The 27,420-nt window shown below is 42.4% G+C and overlaps 2 protein-coding genes across 15 annotated transcripts in view; one reads left to right on the top strand and one right to left on the bottom strand.

Annotated features, from left to right (window-relative positions):
• The window catches only part of LOC137369570 (putative Polycomb group protein ASXL3), a 412,154-nt gene extending 394,165 nt beyond the window's left edge, over positions 1-17,989 (bottom strand). The window contains exon 1 of the mRNA XM_068030859.1: positions 17,803-17,989. Coding sequence (XP_067886960.1) covers positions 17,803-17,856 — 54 coding nt within the window. The 5' untranslated portion in view covers positions 17,857-17,989. The remainder of the gene's footprint in view (positions 1-17,802) is intronic.
• A 188-nt stretch (positions 17,990-18,177) lies between these two features.
• The window catches only part of LOC137369959 (coiled-coil domain-containing protein 178), a 546,010-nt gene continuing 536,767 nt past the window's right edge, over positions 18,178-27,420 (top strand). For 10 of the 14 annotated variants that reach the window (XM_068031765.1, XM_068031773.1, XM_068031776.1 and 7 more), the window contains exons 1-2: positions 18,178-18,405; positions 23,848-23,925. In XM_068031765.1, the coding sequence (XP_067887866.1) occupies positions 23,868-23,925 (58 nt within the window). In that variant the 5' untranslated portion in view covers positions 18,178-18,405; positions 23,848-23,867. Of the gene's footprint in view, positions 18,406-23,847; positions 23,926-27,420 lie in introns of those variants that run through there. The other 4 variants (XM_068031766.1, XM_068031775.1, XM_068031778.1 and 1 more) reach the window with 4 other exon arrangements.

The following is a 27,420-nucleotide window of genomic DNA, read 5'->3' as shown; positions in this document are numbered from 1 at the left end:
ATCCCATATTCCTATCACATCCCCACCTGTCCTTATATATTTCCCTACCACCTACCTATACTAGGGGCAATTTATAATGGCCAATTAACCTATCAACCTGCAAGTCTTTGGTATGTGGGAGGAAACCGGAGCCCCCGGAGGAAACCCACGCAGACACAGGGAGTGTCAAATACTATCCACAGAATTCAATCATCTATTTTTAAATTCATCATTCTTTAATTAGCAACTTAACTGACGTGATAATTTACTAGAAAGCAAAAGAAAACTCACCATGGCTGCTGGGTGCTTCCTTTTACAGTTGCTAATAGATTCATGCAACAAGATTTCTGCTCAGCTAGAGTTTACTTCGACTAATCAATTCCTCGAATCACCTCAGAACACTTAAAAAAAAAAAGTTGATATTGACTGGCTGCTTTTAATTTGCACTCGTAGCCTTTTCTTGATCTCATATTTATAAGAGGAATACCATATGCAAAGATTAGCTTTATGAAAAGAGCTGGCCATTGGATTGCCTGAAGTACAAAGTCCACATTGTATGATTCTCAGATTGTCATACGTTTTACAACATCAGCTCACCATTCTTTTGTTCCACTTTGGAAAAAATGTTATTTTATTTTTGGTCAGCTGGTTGTCTAACATGCACAGAAACTGATCACCATAATCTAGAGTATTTAAAATCACGCTGGTCAGAAATCTACACAGGTAGAATTTCTCCTTGCCCATTATGGAGTGTACATTCCTTCCTTATAAATAACATCGTATAGGCAGAATCCCTCACTTAGATCCTGTGAACGTGGATGTAAGTAAAGATCAGACAAGTTTTAGGGATTCCAAATGTGTGCAGGGGTATTGCTGGAATTTCCCCAATCAACACTGAGCAATTTACCAATGCAATGGGCTCCTAAGCTTCCCATTGTTTGTCCAGCTGGAAACATCCTAACTATTAAGGATTACCTGGAAACAAGTAGGAAAAATTCCAGTTCTCAATGACAAGTCGACCTTTCCAGATCTCACTGATGAGGCAGACCAGCTGTTGGATTAATTTTTAGCAACGCAGATATGTCTGACTCAGGTATTAAGACTATCGAACTTGCCACAGTGAGTAGATTCTGTTGAATCTTCTTGCACCAGATCTATTTTTCTTGGAACCACCTCAACCCCAAAGACACACCAATTAACTTCCGCTACAGAACTGTCATTAGTCATTAGACAACTGACAAATGCAGGTTTTAACAGAGCCATGTGCCATATCTCTGTTAATAAATAAGTCAATAGTGTCAACCATCATACTTGTGCTATGACTGAGGCAGGAGCAATGCACTGTCAATTCAGTCCCATCACTCCACTGGTCGCAGCATATTATTAAAGGTTTTCCACCCAACCGGAAAACAGCCAAATTAAATACTTGTCACGGTCCTTAAGAAGTATTGCGGTTTGCCTTTAAGGCTGTAAAAAGATCAGTGCCTCTTTATGGCAGAAAGTTCCAGAGGCTCAGTGATCCAAAGTGCATTCTGGTTGCTGAGCAACAGCCAGAGAGAGAGAAGACACAATATTCAATGTTTCAGTTTGATTTTTGATAACTGTCTAGCTGAGACTGGTTTGCAGAGACAGACTCTTTCAGCAATTGAAGGAAGGAGTTGAGAGCTCTCTGAGAGACAATTTAAACTGAAGCGGAAAGAGCTGTGTTATTTCTCTCTCAAGAAGATTCTACAAGGCAACAAGACAAATTAATTCCCTACGAAAAGTAAGAAAAGCTTTTCTGACTTAACAAAGTATCAGCGTTGCTGTGTTTAACACTGAAGGGACAATTTTGCTACAACTGCCGAACTGAACTGTTGAATTCCTATCGCTGGAAGGACCTTCGGTTTCAGCAGACCTTGGAAGACTGCAAGTGAACTTTGACTGTGCTGTACTGGAAAACTCCATTCGTCAGGAACGTAACTTGCAAAGAATTTTTTTTTCGGGCAGCTAATTAAAAACCAAACTACTGTTAGTTTGAGTATATTAATGCAAATGCGGGAGTTAGATCTTTAAATAAGAAGTTATAAGGTCTTGAGATGTTGGTTTATCTTAATAGTGTTTAAGATTTTAGTTTTTTAAAAATAAATAGTTAATTTGTTGATATCTAAAGATACCTGGCTTGGTTCACTTCATTCGGGGGTTACGAGATTGTTCAATTTGGCTATTTTTTTTCCGATTTGGAAAGCTTAAAGAAATATGATGTGACCTGTTGAGTGACGGGACTGAATTGACAGTGCATTGCTCCCACCACGATCAGAATCATATATTTTGATTGGGGGCTTTATCCTGAATGGTCATAACACATTCCAGTAACCATCTGAATAAAACAGACCAAACCAGGAATCTTTAGACAACAACAAATTAACTATTTATTAAAACTAAATCTTTAACACTATTAAGATAAACCTATGTCTAAAGACCTTATAACGTCTTATTTTAACCTAAGTCACACACACACACTCAAAAATTAACAGTTAACCGTTTAAAAAAAATTATGTTTCAAAAATTAGCTGTTTCTTAAGAATAAATAAATAATTGGGTTATAAGTCTTTGTGGGTTACGTTCCTGATGGATGAGGTATCCTAGTGTAAAAATAATTAGATGCCACTCGAAGTCTCCACACGGATTTGATGAAACAGTCTTTTTTTGATAGGCATTCAAAGCACTTCGGCTGCAGCAGGTATCAAACAGTTCTTTCAACACGGGGTATAATGACAGGTATATGTTTGGATTTTAAAATTGGTAGATTTCAGTCAAAGCTTTACTGCGAATGACAGGTCTATGTTTGGATTTTAAAATTGGTAGATTTCAGTCTAAGTTTTACTGCAAATTCCAGAAAACACAATCAGTCAAGAGAGATTCAATCTTGAAGCAAAGACTCTTAGATTGGAAGTAAAGAAAAAGGAATTTTGCTACCTCCAGCAATATGAATGTTCTCTTCAAAAGGGATTTTTTCTCCTTAGGCAAGTATCACAGCCTGTGGCTCATTGTAGAATTTCTGCTGAGAGAATTCTCTTCTTTCAAGGCAAGCACGCTTCGCTGGTTTATCTTAAAACCGGTTTTATCTAGTTTTTACACACAGTTAAATTGAATCATTAAACCATGTGACCTCCTCACTCTCCTGCTGTTGCCTAGGTAACAGGTGCAACTGTGGCACACTGTTCTCAGAAATCTAAAATTACTCTATCTTAAAGGTACACTGGTTTTAGACAGCATCTTAAAGGCACACTGTTTTAAACAGAGGAAAAAATAACACAGTTCCGTGACATTTGTCAAAAATTATCTGAAGTACAAGGCCAACTATGAAAGTCCATTGAGTGGAGCAATCCAATCAAGAACAGGCACAAGAAAGTCAAATATTTCCCTTAAAAGCTTAATCACAGAAATACTATCCATCCAATGGATTCACAAATTTTGTGCTAGGAACCCGCTGCTCCTTTGATTTATTTATATAACTAAAGTCTAGTTTCTAGTGCACAACCACAGCATCACACCTCAAAATTGCTTCAAATAGCTACTATGTTAAATTAAGCGTGCTGATTAGCACATATATCCCATTCACTAAATCAAATCATTTAATAAATGACTAAATGCCCTACTCCTGTTTCTATGTTCATATAATAACCAATTCCATCGTCTAGATGACAGAAAAAGTTCCCACTAGCACAGAACAACCACCCAAACAAATTACTCTTTTCTTTTTCCAGACCAGCAACCTGGAACCAACAACGATTGCAAAATGAACCAAATTTTTCAAAGAAATTCTTCATAATGTTTTCAGTTATAACATAAATAACACACAAAAAATTAATGATTTCGGGGGGGCGGAGGTGTCACTAAAATGACCCATCACATTGGTTGTTTAATGTAAGTTTGCCTCTCCCGTCCACAACACACACACAGACCCGCTCTTCTTTCTTGGGCATTGGTGTGAGCTGGAGATTTCACTAGAGCCTTGGGTGATGAGGATTTTCAGTTGCTGTGGCCAAATTCTATATATAAAAAGAGCTATATCAGAGTTGTGTTTTTCAGCCCCCCCCCCCCCCCCCACTGTGGAACTACAATATCCAGAATATACAGTTTCAAACAATTTCATATCAAAGCCAAGCAGAATATTTACAAATATGAGGTGTGAGCAGCAGAAAGAAAATTCCACCACCTCATACAATTTAAGCCATTAAATAAAAATTCAAAAGTAACAGATGTTTGGATGCTTTTTTTGCATTGTTGAGGGGGCCTAATGTCAGCAATAGGGTAAGATGGGATGATTATATGGTGCATTGATGCTGACCTTGGACATTGTAGCCAAAGTCAGTCAGCCAGGCCTGGACCATGATGAATGACCATCTGTTCAAGATGCTGATTATTGGAGACTCGTAGTTGGAAAGTTCCAGGTGCACTACTACACAAACTGCAAGAAATATAATCCAAACTGGGAAAGCGGGGGGTGGGGGGGGGGGAAATATATTTTAAAAGCATTGACAAACTGAGATGAAGGATAGTTTTGGGAAGGGAGGACAGAAGAATAAACAAAAATTTCAGTCTTTAAGAAAATATTGCAATTCTACTGTGGGAGGTTAAATGAAAAAAATTATCATATAAATAATTGAGAATAAGAGGTTTCAGGAAGAAAGCACAATGTATAAGAAATATTACATCTCCAAAGCTCCGATCCTTTCAGTATTACTAAGATGTGTAACATTTTCCCTTGATTCAGTCATTTGCTATATTGCTTTAATAAACTTACTGTAATACAAAGATGGGCAATGAGCATCAGAAACCATACTCAAGGTCACAAATTAACTGTGAACAACATTATGGTTTGCAGATGCAACAGTCATAATTTTCCAAAGCGCTCGATTCGATTCAGGTATTGTGCCTTTGGATTGGAAATTTATAAATTTGCTCACTCCCATATTTAAAAATGAGAGATAAATCAGGTAACCTACAGGCCTGCCAGTTTAACATCAATGGTAGAGAAGTTACTGGAATCTATCATCAAAAACAGAGTGACACTTGGACAAATATCAGTTGATCAGAGAGTCAGCATGGTTTAGTGATGGCTAGGTCATTACCTGACAAATCTAGTTGAATTTTTTCAGGCAGTTACTAACACGGTGAATAGATTAGTGGTCTACATGGACTTTCAGAAGGCATTGATAAGATTCTGCACAAGGGATCATTAGCAAAAATGAGAGCACGCAGAATTGGAGTGTCAGGCAAGTCCCCCACCTGCCAAGAATGAGGAAAATTAATTTTGCCACATGAACATTGATTGTAAACTGATGGTGAAGAAAGAACCTGCTTTAAAAAAACATTCGGAGACCTTGGCTGGAGAGTGACGTTAGTATATCAACAGACAAGTACTTCAAAGGACAAAGGAGTTATTCCCTGCTCCAATTTAATCCACAATGGACTTTTGATTACCAGACGTTGAAGCATTCCAGGTTAACTACTAAAATGGCCAAATATACAAAAAGACGTAGTCGGGCCAGTTTGATCACGTGACTGACTGACTTGGAGTTTTTTGAATTTGAGCTTCCAACAGAATTTTGAACTCAGAAGGCTGTTAGCTCCTGGACTGAGAACACCTCTCTCCTGTCTGCTCTCACCAGCTTCAGAAACCATTGAAGACACATGAACCCCAAGAGAGAAAAGTCTCCTACAGTGAACAAGGTTTAAGAATACTGAGCCCCAATGAAAAGTAAGAGCTGTCTACAATCAAGGACTCTACGGCGAGCTGGAAACACAGAAACAGTAACAAGAAACCCCCTTTTAGAGACTGCCTCAAACCTCTCCATTTTATTTTTCTTCTGCTCTTTTCTGTCCCCATTTGCATGTGTGTACTGCGTGTGCATGCTAGCGTGGGCGCGTTGTATATCCGTAGGCGTTAACCGTATTAGAGTTTAAGTTTAAGGTTTAATAAATTTCACTTTTCTTCTTTAAACCTAAAGAAAACCTGGTGTGCTCAATTTCTTTGCCTTACAATTGAAAAGCTGTCAACAAGGATTCACAAGCGGGGAGCTCAAAACAGTGCGCTTAAAATTAAACCATGTTATATTAAGACCAGGTGAAGACAGTAAAAGACCCCTAGATACCTTTCTCATCTGGTTATAACAGGAGGTAACCCTGTGACATAGGTCAGTAATTAGTTGGGAGGTAGGAGACATTGTCTAGCGATAAAGGTATTATGCTTTGATTAAGGAGATGTGACAAAGGGTGTTCTCCAGGGACCTGTGCTGGGGTCTCTGCTTTTCACCATATATATTAATGACTTGGATAAAGGAATAATTTTATTTTCAACAAAGAAATTAGGTGAATATTATGTTTCTGCTTTTGAACTCTGTCTGCATTAAGCACTTCCTTTATGGATTTGATGCAGGGTGTAGTTCACATTGCAATGCTTCAGCAATGTCCATTAACACGACTGCAGCAGTGCTACACTAATGTCATTTGTCTATTTCACACATCAGCCATTTATGTAGCTGTTCTGAATTATCAATTCAGTATCAAGTTGAAAAATATATACTATATATATATATTTTAAAACATGAGTGGCAAAAGGATAGGGTGAAGCTGGAGTCAACTGCATCAAAGTAGATAAATTATATCTGATAACACTGAAATACTTGGGGAAGCTGTTGTGCAGCACCCCGCAGTCAGTCGACTAACACATGCTCAAGTGACCCTCAGTCACTAAGTGAAGGTAATTCTGCACTTCGTATTCTCCATTCATGGGGTTAAATCCAAGGAATGACATTCTATGAGAATTCCATAGGCAGGAGAAAATGTCTATGAAATTATCCCCCAGGTTTTTTTGTACTGATGAAAAAAATATGCAGACATTTTCAACAGCTCTTGCATTTCTAACAGTATCTCTTCACAGCTGCTGCCAAAAACTTGCATGGAGGCAACAACCTTGCAACATCTCTCCCTATTGAAGAGTTTGGATTTGGGCACAGACCAGCCGATGCTCATCAAGTCAATTGCTCTGGACTGTACTCGTTCAGAAGCAGATGGAATACTTATAGCTTAGTTTGCCATCACTAAGTAGATATATTCTTTCCATAAATTTGAAATTACTGACATTGATTCCATCTTTTCCACTCAATTGCCCTAAATTCGAAGAGCTAAAATTACCAAGTTAGTGAATTAAATGTTTATAACAAAAAAGAAAATGCTGAAATTACAAAACAGATCGCCAAGCATTTGTAAAAAGAAAAGATAGGTTATCATGTTTAGTGTGTAACCTTCAGTTCTGATAAAGGGCATACACCTAAAATGTCCCAGACCGGTCTTTTAATTTCACAGTCTTTTAACCTTTACATATACTGACTGGCCTGCTTTGCACTTCAGCATCTGTAGTTTTTCCTTTTGATTTTACCTGTTTATAGCTGAAGAGGGGGCATCATCAGCAATGGAGCTTTTGCTAACATTCATATCTGATGAGAAAGAGTTGGGCCAAACTTGGGGAAGCTGTTATGCAGCACCTCACAGTCAGTCGACTAACACATGCCCTGAGGAATCCTGCACAGGAATTGTGATAAAATTGAGTACTATTTATTATGTTGCATCTTTTTACCTCCTCTCTGTATTTCATATTTATAATTCAGTACGTGGTATGTCACAATGAATGTGTGTGAAAAAAGTCAAGCATCCTTAACTAAGATTAAACTTAATGTTAAATAAAAACAGAACATGTTGGAAATATTCAACAGGTCAAGCAGCATCTGTGGAAAGAGGAACAGAGTTAATGGGCTAAATTTTTAATGATGGAGGAAATAGAAGTTGAGACTGCTTCTGGATCCCGAACCTCCATCTGGGGGAAGTAGATTAAAGTTATGATTTTCGCTGGGGCGACTCCTTAATTGGATTGGAGTCAGGTTTGGTGGTGAATTAGAGACTGCGAGGGCGGGAGCAGAGGCAGATTTAAATCCCCCATGGCAGCGATTAATGTGGCTGCCGTTTAAATTTGAAGGAAGCAAGCAGGAGACTTTCTGTGAGGGTTGGAGTGGACTGAAGAGTGTAAAGATGGCATTGGAAAGACAGAGGCCTGTCGCCCGGGACAGGGCAGCCCCCTGGTTCGCGGATAGCAACCTGGAGGTGATGCTTTAGGCTGTGAGGGAGAAGAGGGAGGTTATCTTCCAGGAGGGCGGCAGGAGGAGGCCACCCACCCAAACTAAACAAGCCTGGGTTGAGGTAGCTGCCACCATCAGTGGCAGAAGCATTAATAGAATAGAATATGGATCCAGTGCCATAAGAGGTTCAATGACCTCATATACTCTGGCAAGGTGAGTGCTACCCCCAGCCCTCAGTACAGGTCTCAGGGCTTACCCCTTCCAGCAGACACACCACCTGAGGACCCTGAGGATGCATGCTGATCCATGGGAGCAGTGTGTGATCGGGGCACTTAACAGCCCCTCAGAATGGCTCAGAACCAAAGCGTTACTGAGGACCTCCAGCTTCTAATGGATAGGGGCAGATGCCATTAGCCACAGAGGACGCCAGTGCCTTAGCTCTCTTTCTTTTGCCGTAGCAGGAAAAATGGGCTCTTAACGCTCGGGAAAGGGTGATGACTGGCAGTGAGGTTCCATACTACCAAAGGATAATGCCAATGGAGGAAAAAGTAATGAAGATCGCCAGAAATCCAGACAGGGAGGAAGTCGGGCCTGGCAAAATGGGAACTCATGGTGCAGATGGCGATTACAGAGGGTGAAGCGCTCAATAGGGGGGTGCAATGAAAGCCACCCTGTCCAGTACAATGCCGAGTACTGAGATGCATTGGGCACCCTCAGCACTGCAGTGGCTTCTGCTCCCCTAGACTGGTTCGCATGATCTCTTCTTGTGTCTCCCATAGGTGCAGACGCCTACTAGAGGACACCCTCTCCCCCTCCATCACTCCAAAGGGACCTGAGGAGACAGAGGAAGCATAGTCACACCTGACTGCGCATGGTCCACCAGTGCAGATAATCTCACCTTGATGGGTCCTGGCACGTGTTTATTTGGGGTGGAACGAGATGAGGAGCACGACACAAGTGCGAAGGAGGAGGTGACGGAGGTATTGGCAGTTTTCAGCAGTTCTCGTCAGAGGATGGAGGACAGATGCAGATGCAGGGCCTCAAGAGAAGGCTCTACCTGGAACAGCAGCAGGAGATGGGCTTCCACATGTCAGAGATCCCTGAGGCAGTGTGGGGTCCATGGGCTGAGAATGGAGGAGTCCATTCAGCTTATGTACATCCACAATGGCTCAGGACTTAGAGTACATGAGCTCCTCCATTGAGGGAGAGGCCAACTGTGTGGACAGCCATATGAGGCATCACTCTGAGTAGATGCAGGAGCAGTGCACTGGCATGCACAGGATGCTACACTGTAGCCTGGAATGGTCAGTGGCACTGGTGGTGCAGAGGTGTTTGGATTGGATGCCAGTTGAGTCCCAGCTAGTGTCCCCCTCCAGCCATCCAGATGCCAGACAAGGACTGAGGACATGACAGAGGTGGAGAAGGGTGCTACCCCCTCATGGGGCGCCTTAATTTTCCTCGGCTTCCTTGGCTCCTCTAACTCTGCAGCAGGGCCAAGTGACCGAGGTTGCCCCAGCAATGATGCAGGTGCAGAATTATCTGGAAATGCCCCCACGGGCACCTCCATGACAAGGACGACCACCACATGCATCTCAGCTGCAAGCAAGGCTGCCTCCACCTCCTCCAAGGCCACAAGGGGAGCACCGCGTAGAAATGGCCGAGCGCGGAGGCCACCAGGTTGCGCAGAGCACTTACAGCCTATGCGCACTGTTTCCTTTGTTATCATTTTAGAAATAATTACACTTCAAGGCACACGTCTGAGACTCCTTTTATTGGTGGCGTGACAAAAAAAAAAACTGGTAGGAGATAGTGAAGATCATCAAGGGTGCGGTCAAGGAGAGGGCAAAGGCTCTGGGCACATTAACGCTAAGAGCTTAGATGTTTCAGCCTTCGTCGTCAATGGATGTGTTAGGACAGTCACCTCAGAGTCCATTGTACCCAATGCCCTTCATCCTGGGTCAGAGGGACTCAGTTAAAATGTTCCTAAATCAAACGATCTCTGACATTCACGGCATCCTGATGAGACCTTCTCGCCCCACTTGGGACACTTTGATATTCTATACCCTCCTCCCTTCACCTCTACTTCCTCCTCCTCTCCCACCTCTTGCTCTTTCTGTTCCTTCGATGAGCTATCTCATTCCAGGATCTCAATGTCCTCAAAGCCCACTCCTCTCTGGAGGACCATGTTGTGGAGAATGCAGCAGACCACCACAATGAACAAGATCCTAGCAGGAGTGTATTGCAGGGCACCATCCGACCTGTCCAGGCACCAGAACCGCACCTTGAGAAGCCAGATTGCCTGCTCAATGGTTGTCCTTGTGTGCAGACGGTTGGAGTTGTATCACCTGTGCACCTGTCTTGGGCTTTTGCAGAGGGGTCAGTAGCCATCCCTTCAAGGGACATCCCTTGACTCCTCGAATCCATCCATGTTCTTTGGGAGTTGGAGTGACGTGTGACAGATTGGGTTGGTGGAGGATGAAGGAGTCATGGATTCTGCCAGGAAAGCGAGCATACACACAGAGGAAGCTCCTGTTGTGGTCGCAGACCAGCTGAATGTTGAGGGAGTGGAAGCCCTTCCTGTTGATGAATCTCACTGGTCTGTCATTGGGTGCCTTGAAGGTCACATGGGTGCAATTGATGATGCCTTGCACTTGGGGTAATCCAGCAATGGTGGCGAAACCAAATGCCCTCCGTGCCTGCGAAACCTCATCTGTTGTGAAATGAATGCATTGCTCAGCTCTGGCATATAGGGCATCAGTTACCTGTGAGATGTCGTGGTGTGCAGCCATTTGTGAAATGCCACCAAGGTGCGCAGGTCCTTGGAAGGAACCAGAGGCAAATAAGTTCAAGGCCACAGTGGCCTTGATGGCTAGTGGCAGAGCATGGCAACCAGTGCTGCAAGGTTCAAGATCCTCAGTGACGAGAGCACAGATATCCGTGGCTATCTGCCTGGAGAGTCGCAATCTCCTGCAGCTTTGGGTCTCAGTCATTTCCAGGTAGGTCCTACTTTGCCGGTAGATCCTATGCTAAGGGTATGGCCTCCCTGTCCTTCCTGCACCTCATTCCCCTCCTCTGTCTCCCGATGCCCAGGGTTTCGCACTTCCTATGGAAGGTGTTGCTCCTCATCGCCTTTGGGCCCAAAATCCCAGTCACGTCCCCATTGCCAGCTGCTGCCTTCCCTGTGCTCAGCTGCTTGCCCAGTCCTTGGCTGTCATGCCTCCTGCTCTTCTGCCCCAACAATAACCGGAGGGAGACAATTCCCTGCACTTCCTGCCCACTCTCCCAGCCACCTGTGCTGCGCCAAGGACACCTGTCTCCCAATGGCCGAGTCCTCCTCTGCACCTTTGAAACTTTTATGCTTCTGGGGTAATTCCCTGGGGCGGCCATGACTGGTTTCCCAGTCTGTACCCGTCTCCTTTCACTTGATCTACCCCAGGCAGCGCAGGTAGCCCATTTGCTGCCACGAAACTTTTAATTCCCTCTGTTAACAAGCTCTTAATGAGCTCACCATTAATTAGCCTTAATCGGGCATCGGAGATGATGGTAATCTCACCTTCCCCCCTGACCCTGGTGAACATGGCAGGTGCTGGGATCGGCATTGCAAAACTGGCACGCCGGCTGGTACTGTTATTTTCAGGCCCTGTCCACTTCCATTCCCACCCTCAGCAGGGCCCAAATATTCAGCCCAACATTTCAGGTCGATGACCTGAGTTCTGATGAAAGGTCATCGACCTGAAATGTTAACTCTTATTTCTCCCTCCACGGGTGTTGCCTGGCCTGCTGAATATTACCAGTACATTCTGCTTTTATTTCAAATTCCCAGCATCCACAGTATTTTGTTTTGTTTTAGCTTAGTGTTAGCTACTTTAATTTTGCCATATTACATCAGGAATTAAAAAGCAAACCATAATTCATATATGTTGTGCAATTTGTTTAGCTATGATGTACAACTTTCTGAATTGAACAATTATTTAAGTAACTGTATAGCCTGGTTATTGTTTTTTGTGGGTATTTATTAATATCTACTTTTCCAAATCAATACATTTAATCTGGAACTGATGAAGAGGTTATCTGACTAGAATCTCTGAAGAGAAGATACGTCAGACAACCTCTGCAGCTGATGAGGAAAGGATAGAAACGTAAATAAGCAATTATACTCAGTTTTAGAACAAGTGTTTTGAGTCATCTATTATTTTTTCTTCTAGAATAAGTTAGAATATAGCAACAAATATTATATGTTCTAGCAGATCTCCCATGGCATTGCTCAATGACACAGCAGTACAAGTAGATCCAACCTGGGGTCCAGGTACTTGATCTCAAATACCCAAGTGCAGTACTACAGGAGATTATATTATAGGAAATGCAACTGCAGTAGCTCAAAGTATTGTCAATGACAGATTTCCTTTTGCTGAATAATCTTACAAAAGACTTAGAGATTTATGTGGAAAACATGGGAGAAAACAGAATGTTAACAAATTCCATTTTTTCAAAAAAAATTAGAAGTTTAGAAATAATTTAGATAAAAAGATTTTGGATTAAAATGGATTCCAACTATTTGATATTTCCTTTTATTTTGTATAAACAGCAAGTGCTGATGGGATCTGGAGAACAGCTAGAAGGGGGGTTTCAATTTCTTTACCTGTTAACAAATAATGAAAGAGCAAATATGACCCATTCACATCCTACCCTTGAATGTGTCGTTGAACGTGTTGTCACCTCCCATATTTGTGCCCATCTTTACTGGAATCATGCATGAATCCCTCCAGTCAGGTTTCCGCCCCTGCTATTGTACCAAAATGGCTCTTATCAAAGTCACAAATGACATTCTATGTGACTGTGATAAAGTCAAACTACCCCTCCTTGTTCTTCTCAGCCTGCCTGCCTGCAGCCTTTGACCAAACCATCCTCTTCCAATTCCTCTCCATCGTCCAGCTGGGTGGGACTGCATTTGTCTAGTTCCATTCTTATCTATCTAATTGTAGCCAGAGAATCACCATCAAAGGCTTCTCTTCACATTCCAGCACAGTTACCTCTGGTGTCCCCCAGGATCTATCCTTGGACTCTTCCTATTTGTCATCTACATGCTGCCCCTTGGTGATATCATCTGAAAACACATCAGTTTTCACATGTATGCTGGCGACACCAAGCTCTATCTCACCACTTCCTCCCTCAACTCTTCCACTGTCTCAAAATTGTCAGACTGCTTATCCAATATCCAGTACTGGACGAGCAGAAATTTCCTCCAATATTGGGAAGACTGAAGCCATTGTCTTCTGTCCCAGCCACAAACTCTGCTCCCTCGCCACTGATTCCATCTCTTTCCTGGCAACTGTCTGAGGCTGAACCAGACTGTTTGCAACCTCTGTTATCATATTTGGCCGCCAAGGGCTTTCAACCTCATATCCGCACCGTCACTAACACCATCTATTTCCACCTTCGTAACATTGTCCATCGCTAACCCTGCCTCAGCTCTTCTGCTGCTGAAACTCTCATCCGTGCCTTTGTTACCGCCAGACTTGACTGTACTAACACACTCATGGGCAGCCTCACACATTCTACCCTCCCGTCAATTCGTGATCATGCAAAACTCTGCTCCCCGTGTCCTAACTTACACCAACTGCCGTTTATTTATCACCCCTGTGCTCGCCAACCTACACTGGCTCCCCTTTAAACAACGGCAATTTTAAAATTCTCATCCGTGTTTTCAAATCTGACCATGGCATGACCCATCCCCATCTCTGTAATCTCTTCTAGCTCTACAATCCTCCGATATATCTGCATTCCTCCAATTCTGGCCTCTTGAGCATCCCTGATTTTAATCACTCCAGCATTGGTGGCTGTACCTTCAGTTGCCTAGGCCCTAAGCTCTGGAATTCCCTCTCTAAACCTCTCTGCCTCACTTTCCTTCTTTAAGACAGTCCTTCAAACTGACCTCTTCATCTGCCCTAATATCTCCATATGCGGCTCAGTTTCATACTTTGTTTTATAATGCCTGTGTGAAGTGCCGAGGGTTGTTTTACTACATTAAAGGCACTATATAAATACAAGTTGTTCTTGTACCCATTTGGCAATCAAAATTGGGATCTATTTCTAACCCTAAATTGGTGTTTAGTTAAGTATACATAGAAGAATAACTGGCTAACTGGCAATTCCAAATCTAGTACACATAATGCAATTATCTTGGTTATTTTTATACATGCTAATCCAGCTCCTTTATGCTGGTGGAATCAGTAAAACATCTAAGCCACCATCTCAATGCCAACACTGGAACTTACTTAAAGATTAAATATCAAATGGTTACATTAATAATTCTTCAGGCCTCAGCAGTATGACAGTGAAAATCTAATAGTTTGGTGCTCAAGAGTGGATGAAAATCACCAACACCAGAGCAGGTAAGCAAAAAAATGGTTCTAGAGTTAGAATCTGTGAGTACCACAGCAGCTGGAAATATAAAATGGAGGGCAGATGGCGATCAAGCATGCAGGATGTGGGATATCCTGGATGTGCAATGTATCCAGAGTATATGGGCATGAAGTGTCCGAGGGCTATATTACTTGAACACCAAGAATGCTAAATTCAAGGATCAGCTGGATACATTCTTCATACTGAAAGAAGTGCATATTTGTGGGAAAATACATAATTACAGGATAATTTGATTTGCAGCTATAACAAGGAGTCCTGAATGGTGTGTTGCCTCCTTGGTGTCAGGGCAAGTAGTACAACAGAGCAAGCAGGTGGTAAAATGTCTGAAAAGGGACGAAAAGCAACCAGAAATTAGGATTCATGCACACTACATGTGAAACACCAAATTAAAACAATGCCCCTTCACATTTTGAACCTGGATTGGAATCTCATTTTGTATTCATCAAAGTAAATGCTTTATTATGAATGGCCATCTAGGGTGCTGTGTGTTGATAGGTTATGCAACTTTTGCTGGTTAAACTCCAGCAACACAACTGCGCATATTTGGGTCTGCCAACTTGTAACATAAGTTATCTGGATTTTGGCAAGTGAGCTGTCTTCAAATAGACAAGAGTGCTTGCACTTTAGATCATATAAACAAAAACTTAACCTCAGTAATTTGGTTTGGAGATTCTTCATCATGGAGATGTGCTTCCACACGTCAGACATGCATCTGACCTTGTTTATTTATTTTATATTTAATTTTTTTTAAAAACCTCTGACAATCTATTTAAGGTAAGGTGCAGGAGGTTTAGAGGGGATTTGAGGAAAAAAATTTTGACCCAGAGGGTGGTTGGAATCTGGAACACACTGCCTGAAGAGGTGGTAGAGGCAGAAACCCTCACAACATTTAAGAAGTATTTAGATGAGCACTTGAAACGCCATAGCATACAAGGCTACGGGCCAAGTACTGGAAAATGGGATTAGAATAGTTAGGCGCTTGATGGCCGGCACAGACACAATGGGCCCGAGGGGCCTGTTTCTGTGCTGTATAACTCTATGACTATTTGCTTTGAATGATAGTAAAGAACCATCAAGACAATTGACTCTTTATTAGCTTTAAAAACATCATTGGTACTCCAAGCAGAGTTTTACATATCTGATTAAATTGGCAGGTCTCAAATTCTACTTTTCTGAAATACACAGCTTTGCTAAGCTGGTAGTTTAACTCAATTGCATCAGCTAGTACCACTCTGAAGCAGGTGCTGGCATCAAACTAGTAACTGTAGTAAATGGCAGTTGGTGAGATTCCTTGTAAATTTCATAGCATACAAACTTTATCCACACAATTTACAAAATCTTAAAAGAGATGATTGTATCCAGGCAGTGTTTAAACACAGGGGTAAAAGTCATAGTTTAACATACAATATTTTTACCATCACCTATAATGCAGAAAATATAATACTCAGATAGCCCACATACAAATTTCTAAACACCACAACTAGATTTTCTCGTCTATGAGACTGTAACATTATTAAGGGATTCACAGTCATGCTCAAGCAGTTTATGAAGTCATCCGCCCACCAAAACTGTATTGCAACTTTATATAAATGTGTAGATCTGAAAAAGATGCTTATTTTTCTGTGGACACCTCCTTGGAACACTTGTGTTTGATCAGGTCCAATCAGGCCCACAATTGTTTCCCAACTGTAATGCATTCACATATGGGGGTAGGGAAACTCAGGAATGCACAGAAGTCTTTTGACAGAGCAGCCATTTCACATCTAAAATAAAAATAATTTACATTCCAATGTTTAAGACATTTGAATTTCAAATTTAACATCTCAAAAGAATGAAAACCTTGACCTCTTTTTTTCCATTGTCACTTTCCTCAGAAGACTCTCCCTTTGTCGTCAGTGAACCTCTCTTGCTTGCTCATCTATCACTCACTATGGTCTCGCATTCTCTCCTCCCCGTCTCAATATTTCTTCAACAGCTTCATGGCATTTTTTAAAACCTCAATTGAAGAATATCAAGTAAACTCTTACCGGGGCATACTTTAGCTTCTAATCTGGCAACTCCTCTGTTACTGCAATTCAATCTGATCTCTTTCCATTTCAGTAGATCTGTTCTTCCAGCTTCATGCAATGCGATCTGAGCAGTACAGCCTAAACTAAGGGCTCAGTCCACATCACGTCTGAATCAGTCTGCCACCCTTCTAGCTTTCACAATCGCTTTGTAAATTTAAATACATTTATTTTCCACATTTCAGTTCAAAATTAAATGTGCGATAAAATTAAAGTGCAGAACTTAAAAATCACCAGTAATTGGAGGGAAACTTATATGCAGTTAAAATTCAAGACAATTATTTTTTGCCTGATGAATTTTTGTGTTTATAAAGGCAAATGCTGCCAGGGCTGATGAATAGACAATCTTTCAGTTTTGGGTTCCTGGTGCCATCAGGCCAGACATAAAACAGCCCGATGCAGAGAAAAGCTCCCTCTACTCGGCCCAATAATGTGCTACGCCCCAGCTTCAGGGCTTCTGCTGCTGTAAATTTAATTTTTCCATTTGAGTTACCTATCTGGGCTCTCTAAGGAAGACTGCCATTTTATGCTAAATTATGGTCATCTTCTCTGCTGGAGCAACCCAAATTAATTTAGCTAGTGGCTGTACTAAATTAGATAAAATTATGTTATGTTTAATATACCTCATATTCGTTTCTATCTCTAACTGTTTGGGTTTAAAACTGTTTTGCTACTGCTATGTTCCTTAGTTACTGTGATGTAAACATGGTAGTAAGGCAGCATTAAGTGATATGAGAAAATGAGTGTTTTTTGTGTGGCAATATGCTAGCAGGATATTTACTTCCATATACAATATTTGCTCTTGCCATATACGAGTTTAAGGAAGATCTGTTCTTACTAGCTAAATTTCATGTTTGCTCTTTAATCATCCAGTTCAATATATTAATATTGTAATCAAGTGTAAACACTGTAGACAAGATTTTGAGATCACCAATAATTTATTGTTTGCATTGTTTTACACAAATATATAACGGTAACCTACTAACATGCCACTGGGTTTTAGAAGCTTAGTTTATCTTAAAATTACTCCTTTAAGATACTTTGCATTACCCTAAGACAAAAATGAAAAAAAAAACTTTACGAAGCAAGAGCCCGGTTTTGTTGATGCACCCTCAGTAAACAAAGCCCTAGGCAGACAACAGCAGTTGCTGCATCCGCTGGGCTCTGACCTGACCTGGATTTGATTAAAATTAAAGAAGAAAAAAAAGGCATACCAAACGGGCCGCCTCAGCCCAAGTGCGGTCCTTCTTTTTCCTTTTGTCTTTCATTCTTTTTTCCTTTTTCACTTAGAACATATCATTGTTTATTTTTAGGGAAGAGGGGGAAAAAAGAGACACTCAAGCAGCAAAGGACTACACTAGAAGACAACAATCACACTAACACATACAGTACACCACTACCCCCGCCTGCACCCTCCAGCTGACAGCTCTCCCCTCCCCCTCCCAACCAAAACAATACAATACCCGGCGTCCCTGGCGCAGCCCCACCCGCTTCTCGCGGTATTACAACGAGTCTTCATCTCTTCGGGGGAATCATTTGTTGTTTTTATTTTTATTCTTATTGAAAAGAGTTGAAGTTAAAAGCTACAGGACAGGTCTAGGGAATCACTTTAGTGCGATGATTTCGTGTGCTTCGTTGGCAGCCGGCTCCAGGCCGGGCGGGCAGGCGACTGCGCCCTGTGTTGGAGGCTCCGTTGCCTAGTTACCGCCGCTGCCTGGTGATTGGCGTTGCGAAGCCCAAACATTGGGAGGTTTCAGCGGTGGGAATGCAACATCACCCGACTGATAACCGCAAGATGTAGCCAGGGGATGTGTACTGTAAGTATCAGTAAAATTGTAGGGATTAATTATCTAGTTCTTTGACATACTTTTTAATTATTGAGTTAAGTATTTGAGTTATTTTCTATCTCTTAGCCCTCCACTCCCAAAAAGTCGTTTGCATTAAACATTTTCTTGATGGCGGATAAAGTTCCTCGATTATGCCTCTGACAAAACATTGATAGCTACATCGAGTGTATAGCACAGAAACAGGCCGTTGGGTCCATGCTGGTGTTTATGTTCCACAGGAGCCTCTTTCCTTGCTACTTCATCTTACCCCATCAACATACTCTATTCCTTTCTCTCCCATGTGTTTGTATAGTTCCCCTCAAATGCATCTGTGCTATTTGTCTGAACTACTACTTGTGGTAGTATGTTCCATGTTCTTGCCACTCTTTGGGTAAAGAAATTTCTCCTGAATTCCTTATTGAATCTAAAGTTGATCTTTTATTAGTGATAAGTTGGAACATTTTCTTTATGTCTACCCTATCAACCCTTTTATTATCTTAAAGACATGTTTAATGCCACCCTAGCATTTGCTTTTTCTAGAGAAATGAACCCCAGCCTGTTCCTGATCAGTATATCCAACCAGTCCTGGCATCATCCTTGTAACATTTTTTTTGCAACTTCATCAATGCCTCTATATCCTTCTTATAATCTGGTGACCAGAACTGTGCACTCCAAGTGTGGTATAATCATGGTTCAATATAGGTTTGTCAGCTGAAAAATGATGCACTTCCTTGTATCTAGCAATTTTCCCTCCTTCCAGTGAAAATTGTAACTTATTTTACTCCGTTTTAATGCTTCTCATTTGATTTAAATAGTTTGACATTGATCTCCCATGTTTTAATTTAAAAGCAGGCCTTTTCAACATAGCCTAAAGTTGATTATTATACATTTGGATAATATATATAGTTCAGATCCTTGGCATTTAAATCTGCTTCAAGTTCAACAATAATAGATCAGTGAAGTTTAGGAAGCGATTTAACAGAAGTGTTTAAAATCATGAATAGTTTTGATAGAGTAAATAAGGAGAAGCTGTTTCCAGTGGCAGAGATGTCAGTCATCAGAGGATACAGATTTAAGGTAATTGGCAAAAGAACCGAGGGGGCATAAGGGAAACGTTTTTTACACTGTGAGTTGTTGTGATTTGTAATGCATTACCTGAAAGGGTGGTGGAAGCAGATTCAATAGTAACATGCAAAGTAGAATTAGATAAATACTTGAAGAGAAAACATTTACAGGTATATGGTAAAAGAGCAGGGAAGTGGGATTAATCGGATAGCACTACCAAAGAGGCATAGGCATGATGGTCCAAAGAGCCTCCTACTGTGCTGTATCATGCTGTGATTCTATACATTTTGAAATGTACACCATTGTGCATAGAAATGATGTGTTATATGGAGACGTAGAATACTGGAAATATTTGTTGAGTAACCGACTTAACATCAGTGTTGCAGGTGAGTTTTACTGATGAGTCCTGAGTTGAATCCAATATTTAAATGTGCCTCGCATTCTGTTTATACTATGAAAGTTCTCTTATTCATGGTTCTATGTTCAGTGTTTTGGTGTTAAGAGGTAAATATATATTTGTTGATTTTTTTTGCATTTTGTAGAGCATAGGCAGAGTAGAAGAACTAGGCAGGTAGTGCAGGAGTCCCCTGGGTCCATCTCCCTCTAACAGATTTTCCACTTTGGATACTGTTGGGGGCGATAGCTTCTCAGGGGAATGCAGCAAGAGCCAAGTCTGTGGCACCATGGGTGGCTTAGCTGCACTGGAGGGGAGGAAAAAGCGTGGAAGAGCTATATTGATACGGGATTCTATCGTAAGGGGTACAGATAGGCGTTTCTGTGGCCGCAGATATGAGTGCAGGATGGTATGGTGCCTCCCTGGTGCTAGGGTCAAGGATGTCACGGAGCGACTGCAAGACATTCTGAAGGGGGAGGGTGAACAGTCAGAGGTCATGGTTCACATTGCTACCAACGACATAGGTAGAAAGAGGGGTGAGGTCCTGCAACAAGAATTTAGGGAGCTAGGTAGCAGATTAAAAAGCAGGACCTCAGAGGTTGTAACCTCTGGATTATTCCCAGTGCCACATGCTAGTGAGTATAGGAGTAGGAGGATAAAGCAGATGAATGCATGGCTGAAGAGATGGTGCAGGAGGGAGGGCTTTAGTTTCCTGGGTCTGCTTCTGGCAAAGGTGGGACCTGTACAAGTCGGACAGGTTGCACCTGAACTGGAACGGGACCAACATCCTTGCAGGGAGGTTCGGGAGTGCTGTTGGGGGTGGATTAAACTAATTTTGCAGGGGGCTGGGATACAGAGTGGAGGTACTGTAGGGGGTGATGCACAGCCAAATATAGAAGAGAAACTAAGTCAGTCTGGAAGGGAGAACAGATGTAGGCCTTTTTTTTTTATTCGTCCGCGGGATGTGGACGTCGCTGGCTAGGCCATCATTTATTGCCCATCCCTAATTGTCCTTGAACTGAGTGGCTTGCTAGGCCATTTCAGAGGGCATTTTGAGAGTCAACCACATTGCTGTGGATCTGTTAAGGCACAAGCGAATAATGCAAGGCTGGATTGCATTTATTTTAACACAAGAAGTCTTACAAGTAACCCAGATGAATTGAGGGCGTTGATTAACACACGGGAATATGATATTATTACTATCACGGAGACATGGTTGAGGGAAGGGCAGGACTTGCAGCTCAATATTCCAGGATATAGAATCTTCAGGCATGACGGTTGGTGGGGGGGGGGGGGTGTAAAAGAGGAGGTGGCATTGCACTATTGATCAAGGAGTCAATACTGCAGTAAGGAGGAATGATATCTTAGAAGGTTCCTCAAATGAGGCCATATGGGTAGAACTTGAAAACAAAAAGGGGGCAATCATTTGGCTGGGAGTGTACTACAGGCCTCCAAACCGTCAGTGAGGGTAGGCAAATCTACCCTCTATGTAATAATAGTAGGGGATTTCAACTTCCCCAATATTAACTAGGATAGTCTTAGTGCAAAAGGCTTAAAGGGGGCGGAATTCTTAAAGTACATACAGGAGAGCTTTTTGAGCCTGCACGTAGAAAGTCCTACAAGAGAAGGGGCTTTACTGGACCTAATCCTAGGGAATGAAGCCAGACAAGTGGTCGAAGTGTCAGTGGGGGAGCATTTCGGGGATAGTGACCATTACTCTGTATGATTTAAGGTAGTTATGGAAAAGGATAAAGATGGACCGGAAATAAAGGTACTGAATTAGGGGAAGGCCGATTTCAATATAATAAAACAGGATCTGGCGAAAGTGGACTGGGAGCAGCTACTTGTAGGAAAGTCTACATCAGACCAGTGGGAGTCATTCAAAAAGGAATTAGTGAGAGTTCAGGGTCAACATGTTCCCATAAAGGTAAAGGGTAGGATCAATAAGTCCAGAGAACCTGGATGCCAAGGGATATAGAGGATTGGATAAGGAAAAAAAAGGAGGCTTATGGCAGATTCAGAGGGCTGAAAACAGCAGAGGCCCGAGAGGAGTATAGAAAGTGGAGGAGGGTACTGTAAAAAGTAATTAGGAGAACGAAGAGGGGGCATGAAAAAACACTGGTGGACAAGATAAAGGAAAATCCCAAGGTGTTTTATAAGTATATGAAGGGCAAGAGGATAACCAGGGAAAAAGTAGTGCCCATTAGGGACCAAAGTGGAGCTGGAGGATGTAGGTGAGGTTTTAAATGATTACTTTTCATCTGTGTTCACCATGGAGAAGGACGATGTAGATGTAGAGATTAGGAAGGGGGATTGTGATATACATGAACATATTAGCATTGAAAGGGAGGCGGTATTAGCGGATTTAGTGGGCTTAAAAGTGGATAAATCCCCAGGCCCAGATGAGATGTATCCCAGGCTGCTATATGAGGCAAGGGAGGAGATTGCAGGGGCTCTGACACAAATTTTCAAATCCTCTCTGGCCACAGGAGAGGTGCCAGAGGGCTGGAGGACAGCGAATGTGGTACCATTATTCAAGAAGGGTAGTAGGAATAAACCAGGTAATTACAGGCCAGTGAGTCTAACATCAGTGGTAGGGAAACTATTGGAAAAAATTCTGAGGGATAGGATTAATCTCCATTTGGAGAGGCAGGGATTAATCAAGGATAGTCAGCATGGGTTTGTCAGGGGGAGATCATGTCAAATAAATTTGATTGAATTTTCCGAGGAGGTGACTAGGGGTGTAGATGAGGGTACAGCAGTTGATGTAGTCTACATAGACTTCAGTAAGGTTTTTGATAAGGTCCTGCAAGGAAGATTGGTCAAGAAGGTAAGAGCCCATGGGATCCAGGGCAATTTGGCAAATTTGATCCAAAATTGGCTTAGTGTCAGGAGGCAGCGGGTGGTGGTCGAGGGTTGCTTTTACAATTGGAAGCCTGTGACCAGTGGTGTACCACAAGGATCGGTGCTGGGACCCTTGCTGTTTGTAGTGCACATTAATGATTTAGACGTGAATATAGGAGGTATGATCAGTAAGTTCGCAGACGACACGAAAATTGGTGGTGTCGTAAATAGTGAGGAGGAAAGCCTTAGATTACAGGACGATATAGATGGGCGGTAAGATGGGCCAAGCAGTAGCAAATGGAATTTAATCCTGAGAAGTGTGAGGTGATGCATTTTGGGAGGACTAACAAGGCAAGGGAATATACAATGGATGGTAGGACCCTAGGAAGTACAGAGGGTCAGAGGGACCTTGGTGTACTTGTCCATAGATCAGTGAAGGCAGCAGCACAGGTAGATAAGGTGGTTAGGAAGGCATATGGGATACTGACCTTTATCAGCCAAGGCATATAATATAAGAGCAGGGAGGTTATGATGGCGCTGTATAAAATGCTAGTTAGGCCACAGGGTGCAGAGGAGATTCACCAAGATGTTGTCAGGGCTGGAGCATTTCAGCTATGAAGAGAGACTGGATAGGTAGAGAAGGCTGAGGGGGGACCTGGTAGAAGTATACAAAATTATGAGAGGTGTGGGTAGGGTAGATAGGAATAAACATTTTCCCTTAGCGTAGGTGTCAATAACCAGGGGGCATAGATTTAAGGTAAGGGGCAGGAGGTTTAGAGGGGATTTGAGGAAACATTTTTTCACCCAGAGGGCATTTGGAATCTGGAACGCACTGCCTGAGGGCTGGTAGAGGCAGGAACTGTCACAACATTTAAGAAGTATTTTGATGCCATAGCATACAAGACTACGGACCAAGTTTTGGAAAATGGGATTAGAATAGATAGGTGCTTGATGGCCGGTGTGGACATGGTGGGCCGAAGGGACTGTCTCTGTGCTGTGTAACTCTATGACCTTTTTCTGTGCTGTATCGTTCTATGATTCTATTCAAATACAGTATTAAAGTGCAGATTAGCAGTTCAATTTTAATGCAATGATTTTTAAGAGGAAACATTTTTTGTGTTTTTATATAGGAACCACAAACAGGAATATAATGGCAGAAGTACAGCTATTAAGTAAGTCTAATAATGGAGTATCTGCTCAGGTACGAGGTAGGTACCTTGTTTTCACAGATCATCAACAACAATAACTTACATTAGTGCAGTGCTTTTAAAGTAGTAAAATGCTTCAAGGCACTTCACAAAAGAATCATCAACAAAAATCTGGCATTGAGCTATATAGGACATTTTAGGACAGATGGCCATAATCTTGGTCAAAGAATAAGGTTTTAAGGAGCATCTTAAAGGAAGAGATAGAGAGGCAGAGAGGTTTAGAGAGGAATTCCAGAGTTAGGCCTTGGTAGCTAAAGGCATGCTGCTAAGAATGAAGTGATTAAAATCAGGGATACTCAAGAGGCCAGAATTGGATGACTGCAGTGATCTTGAAGAGTCGCATGGTTGATGGGGGTTACAGAGATTGGGAAAGGTGAGGTCGTGGAGGAATTTAGAAACAAGGATGAGAAAATCAAGTTGTTGTGAGATTGGGAGCCAATGTAGGTCAGTGAGAACAGGGTTGTGGGTGAACAGGATTTGGTGTGAGTTAGGGTAGGAGCAGCAGAGTTTTGGGTGTGCTCAAGTTTCTGCAGGATACAAGATGTGAGATTGACCAGGAGAGTATTGGAATAGACCTGGATGGAAGGTCATTGACCTGAAACGTTAACTTTGTTTCCCACTCCACAGATGCTGCCTGACCTGCTGAGTATTTCCAACATTTTCTGTTTTTATTTTATGCTAATCAGAGATTTATTTTGATAATTGTATAATAGAAGCAAATCTGAGGCTTCAATCATCAGTTTGAAAGTATTTAAAGTATCTTGGAAAAGGCAATGAAACTCTCAAATCCTCACCCTTCTACCCCTCAACTTGCATTTATATATCTTCAGAAAGTACTAATATTGGCAACAACAACTTGTATTTATATAGCACCTTTAACATAATAAAACGTCTCAAGGCACTTCACAAGAGCATTATAAAGCAATATTTGACACCAAGCCATATAAGGCAATATCAGGCCAGATGGCCAAAAGCTTGGTCAAAGAGGCAGGTTTTAAGGAATGTAGTAAAGGAGGAAAAAGAGCAACGTCTCAACTCATTCCATCTTCGCTGCCTCCGAAGAATCCTTGGCATCAGGTGGCAGGACCGTATCTCCAACGCAAAAGTCCTCGGGGCGTCCAACATCCCCAGCATATACACCCTACTGAGCCAACGGCGCTTGAGATGGCTTGGCTGTGTGAGCCGCATGGAAGATTGCAGGATCCCCAAGGACACATGGTACAGCGAGCTCGTCACTGGTATCAGACCCACCGGCCGTCCATGTCTCCGCTTTAAAAACGTCTGCAAACATGACATGAAGTCCTGTGACATTGACCGCAAGTCGTGGGAGTCAGTTGTCAGTGATTGCCAGACCTGGTGGACAGCCATAAAGGCGGGTCTAAAGAGTGGTGAGTCGAAGAGACTTAGCAGTTGGCAGGAAAAAAGACAGAAGTGCAAGGAGAGAGCCAACTTTATAACAGCCCCGAGAACCAATTTTATCTGCAGCGCCTGTGGAAGAGTCTGTCACTCTAGAATTGGCCTTTATAGCCACTCCAGGTGCTGCTCCAGAAACCACTGACCACCTCTAGGCGCTTGCCCATTGTCTCTCGAGACAAGGAGGCCAAAGAAGAAGAAAGGAGGAAAAAGAAGTAGAGAGGCGGTGAAAAGTTTAGGGTGCTTAGAGCTGAAGGGATAGCCACCAATGGTGGAGCAATTAAAATTGGGGATGTTTAGGGGGCAAGAATTAGATGAGCTCAGATAGCTGAGGGTTGTGGGCAGAAGGAGGTGACAGGGATAGGGAGAGGCGAGGCCATAGTGGGATTTTAAAACAACGATGAGAATTTTAAAAACAAGGTGCTGCTTGACTGGGACCCAATGTAGGCCAGTAACCATCGGGGTGATATGTGAATGGGACATGGCACGTGTTTGGATGGGCAGCAGAGTTTTAGATGACTTCAAGTTTATGGAGGATAGACTGTGGGAAGTTGGCCAAGGGTGCATTGGAATAGTCCAGTCTAGAGGTAACATAGGTGTGGATGAGAGTTTTAGCAGCAGATGAGCTGAGGCAGAGACGAAGTTGGACGATGTTAAGGATGTGGAACTAGCTGGTCTTCATGATGGTGTGGATATCTGGATGGAAGCTCATCTCAGGGTCAAATATGGCAGCAAGTTTGTAAACAGTCTGGAGCAGCAAGCTGAAGAGCACAATAATACAATGGAGTGTTGAGTAAAGGTCAGATTGCATGTTTGACATCTATCACAACATAAAGGAACAATAAACAAAGGTGACTTCATGAATCTCTTAAAAATGTGAGCTTGAAGAGCCAAATATTATAAGTGCTCATTCCAATTTCTCAGCATTTCATCATCTAATCACATTATTCGTGATTTTATCTTGTTACTTACTGTTTTCGTCTACACTTTGGCTTTTATCCTTTTACCTTGGTGTCTCTTTTTTAAAAAACTGTGTGATCTTCACCAAAAGCCTTCCAACATGGTGCTCTAATGGTGAAATAACTTAACATTGTTCCAATCAAACCTCATTTATATAGCCTGACCTACCAGCATGAATCCAGTCTCTTTAGGCTGAATTTATTTGATATGCACTGAGTTTTTGAATGCGACTATATTAAAAAGTTGTAGCTGAAACTTAATGTATAGTAACCATATTTTCATGCTATACTATCATTAATATAGTGACTCTTATTTTTAACCCAGATAATTTTTGGCAGCCACTTGCTATGTAGGGCATTTTATACATGAAGTGGGAATTTCCCTGCCTCAATGGGCAGAATTTGGGGTTTTGGGTCAGGATCCTTACATAGGGATCAAATGGGAGTCATGACCCCATACTGTGTGGCAAACAGTCACCTGGCAGTGGTTTTCCCCAACTTGGCCAATTGGTGACCAAGGGGTGGGGTTGTCATCCAATTAAGTATGGTGGGCGGGCTCTCTAAGCTGGAGGGCCAATAGGAGGCCCTCTAGCTTGGCAGGAGCAGCAGCCTGCAGTTCAGCTAAGAGAGAGAGAGCCCCTCCATCTTGAGGTGCCCTTTCTGCAACTTTTAAAAGTTTAAAATTTTAAAATGGTCTCAGCAGTAGGGTGACCATTGTGGAGAGGGACTGCCACCGGGGAGGCTGCCTCCAGCCTGCTGGCCTAGCCCCTGGCGCTTCTGAAAATTCCAGTTGGCCTCTGACAATTGGCCTGAATTGACCATTAACTTGACCTCAGTTGGCTACCCACTGCTTGCAGGCAGGTAGCCCCTCTGACCCCCATCCCCTTCCTGGAAAATGGCCCAGGGCTGGGATGGTGCTGGCAAACCGATACGCCGGCCAGCGGCATGGATTTTTGCGCTGTACAGTCCAATGTCCAGCTTTACTTGCCTGAACCAGAGCTGAAAAGGATTGCACTCCCTTATTGTCAAGCTAGTGTTTAACCATAGGCAGTGAATAATGAAGATCAGTACCTGGTAGCAGTCATGATGCTTTAATTTTGCAGGAGTCTGCTGTGCCAGCTGC

The sequence above is a fragment of the Heterodontus francisci genome, chromosome 5 (assembly GCF_036365525.1).
Source record: "Heterodontus francisci isolate sHetFra1 chromosome 5, sHetFra1.hap1, whole genome shotgun sequence".
Lineage (NCBI taxonomy): Eukaryota > Metazoa > Chordata > Chondrichthyes > Heterodontiformes > Heterodontidae > Heterodontus > Heterodontus francisci.
The sequence above is the reverse complement of the archived record's forward strand: the minus strand, read 5'-3'. Positions and strand labels throughout refer to the sequence as shown.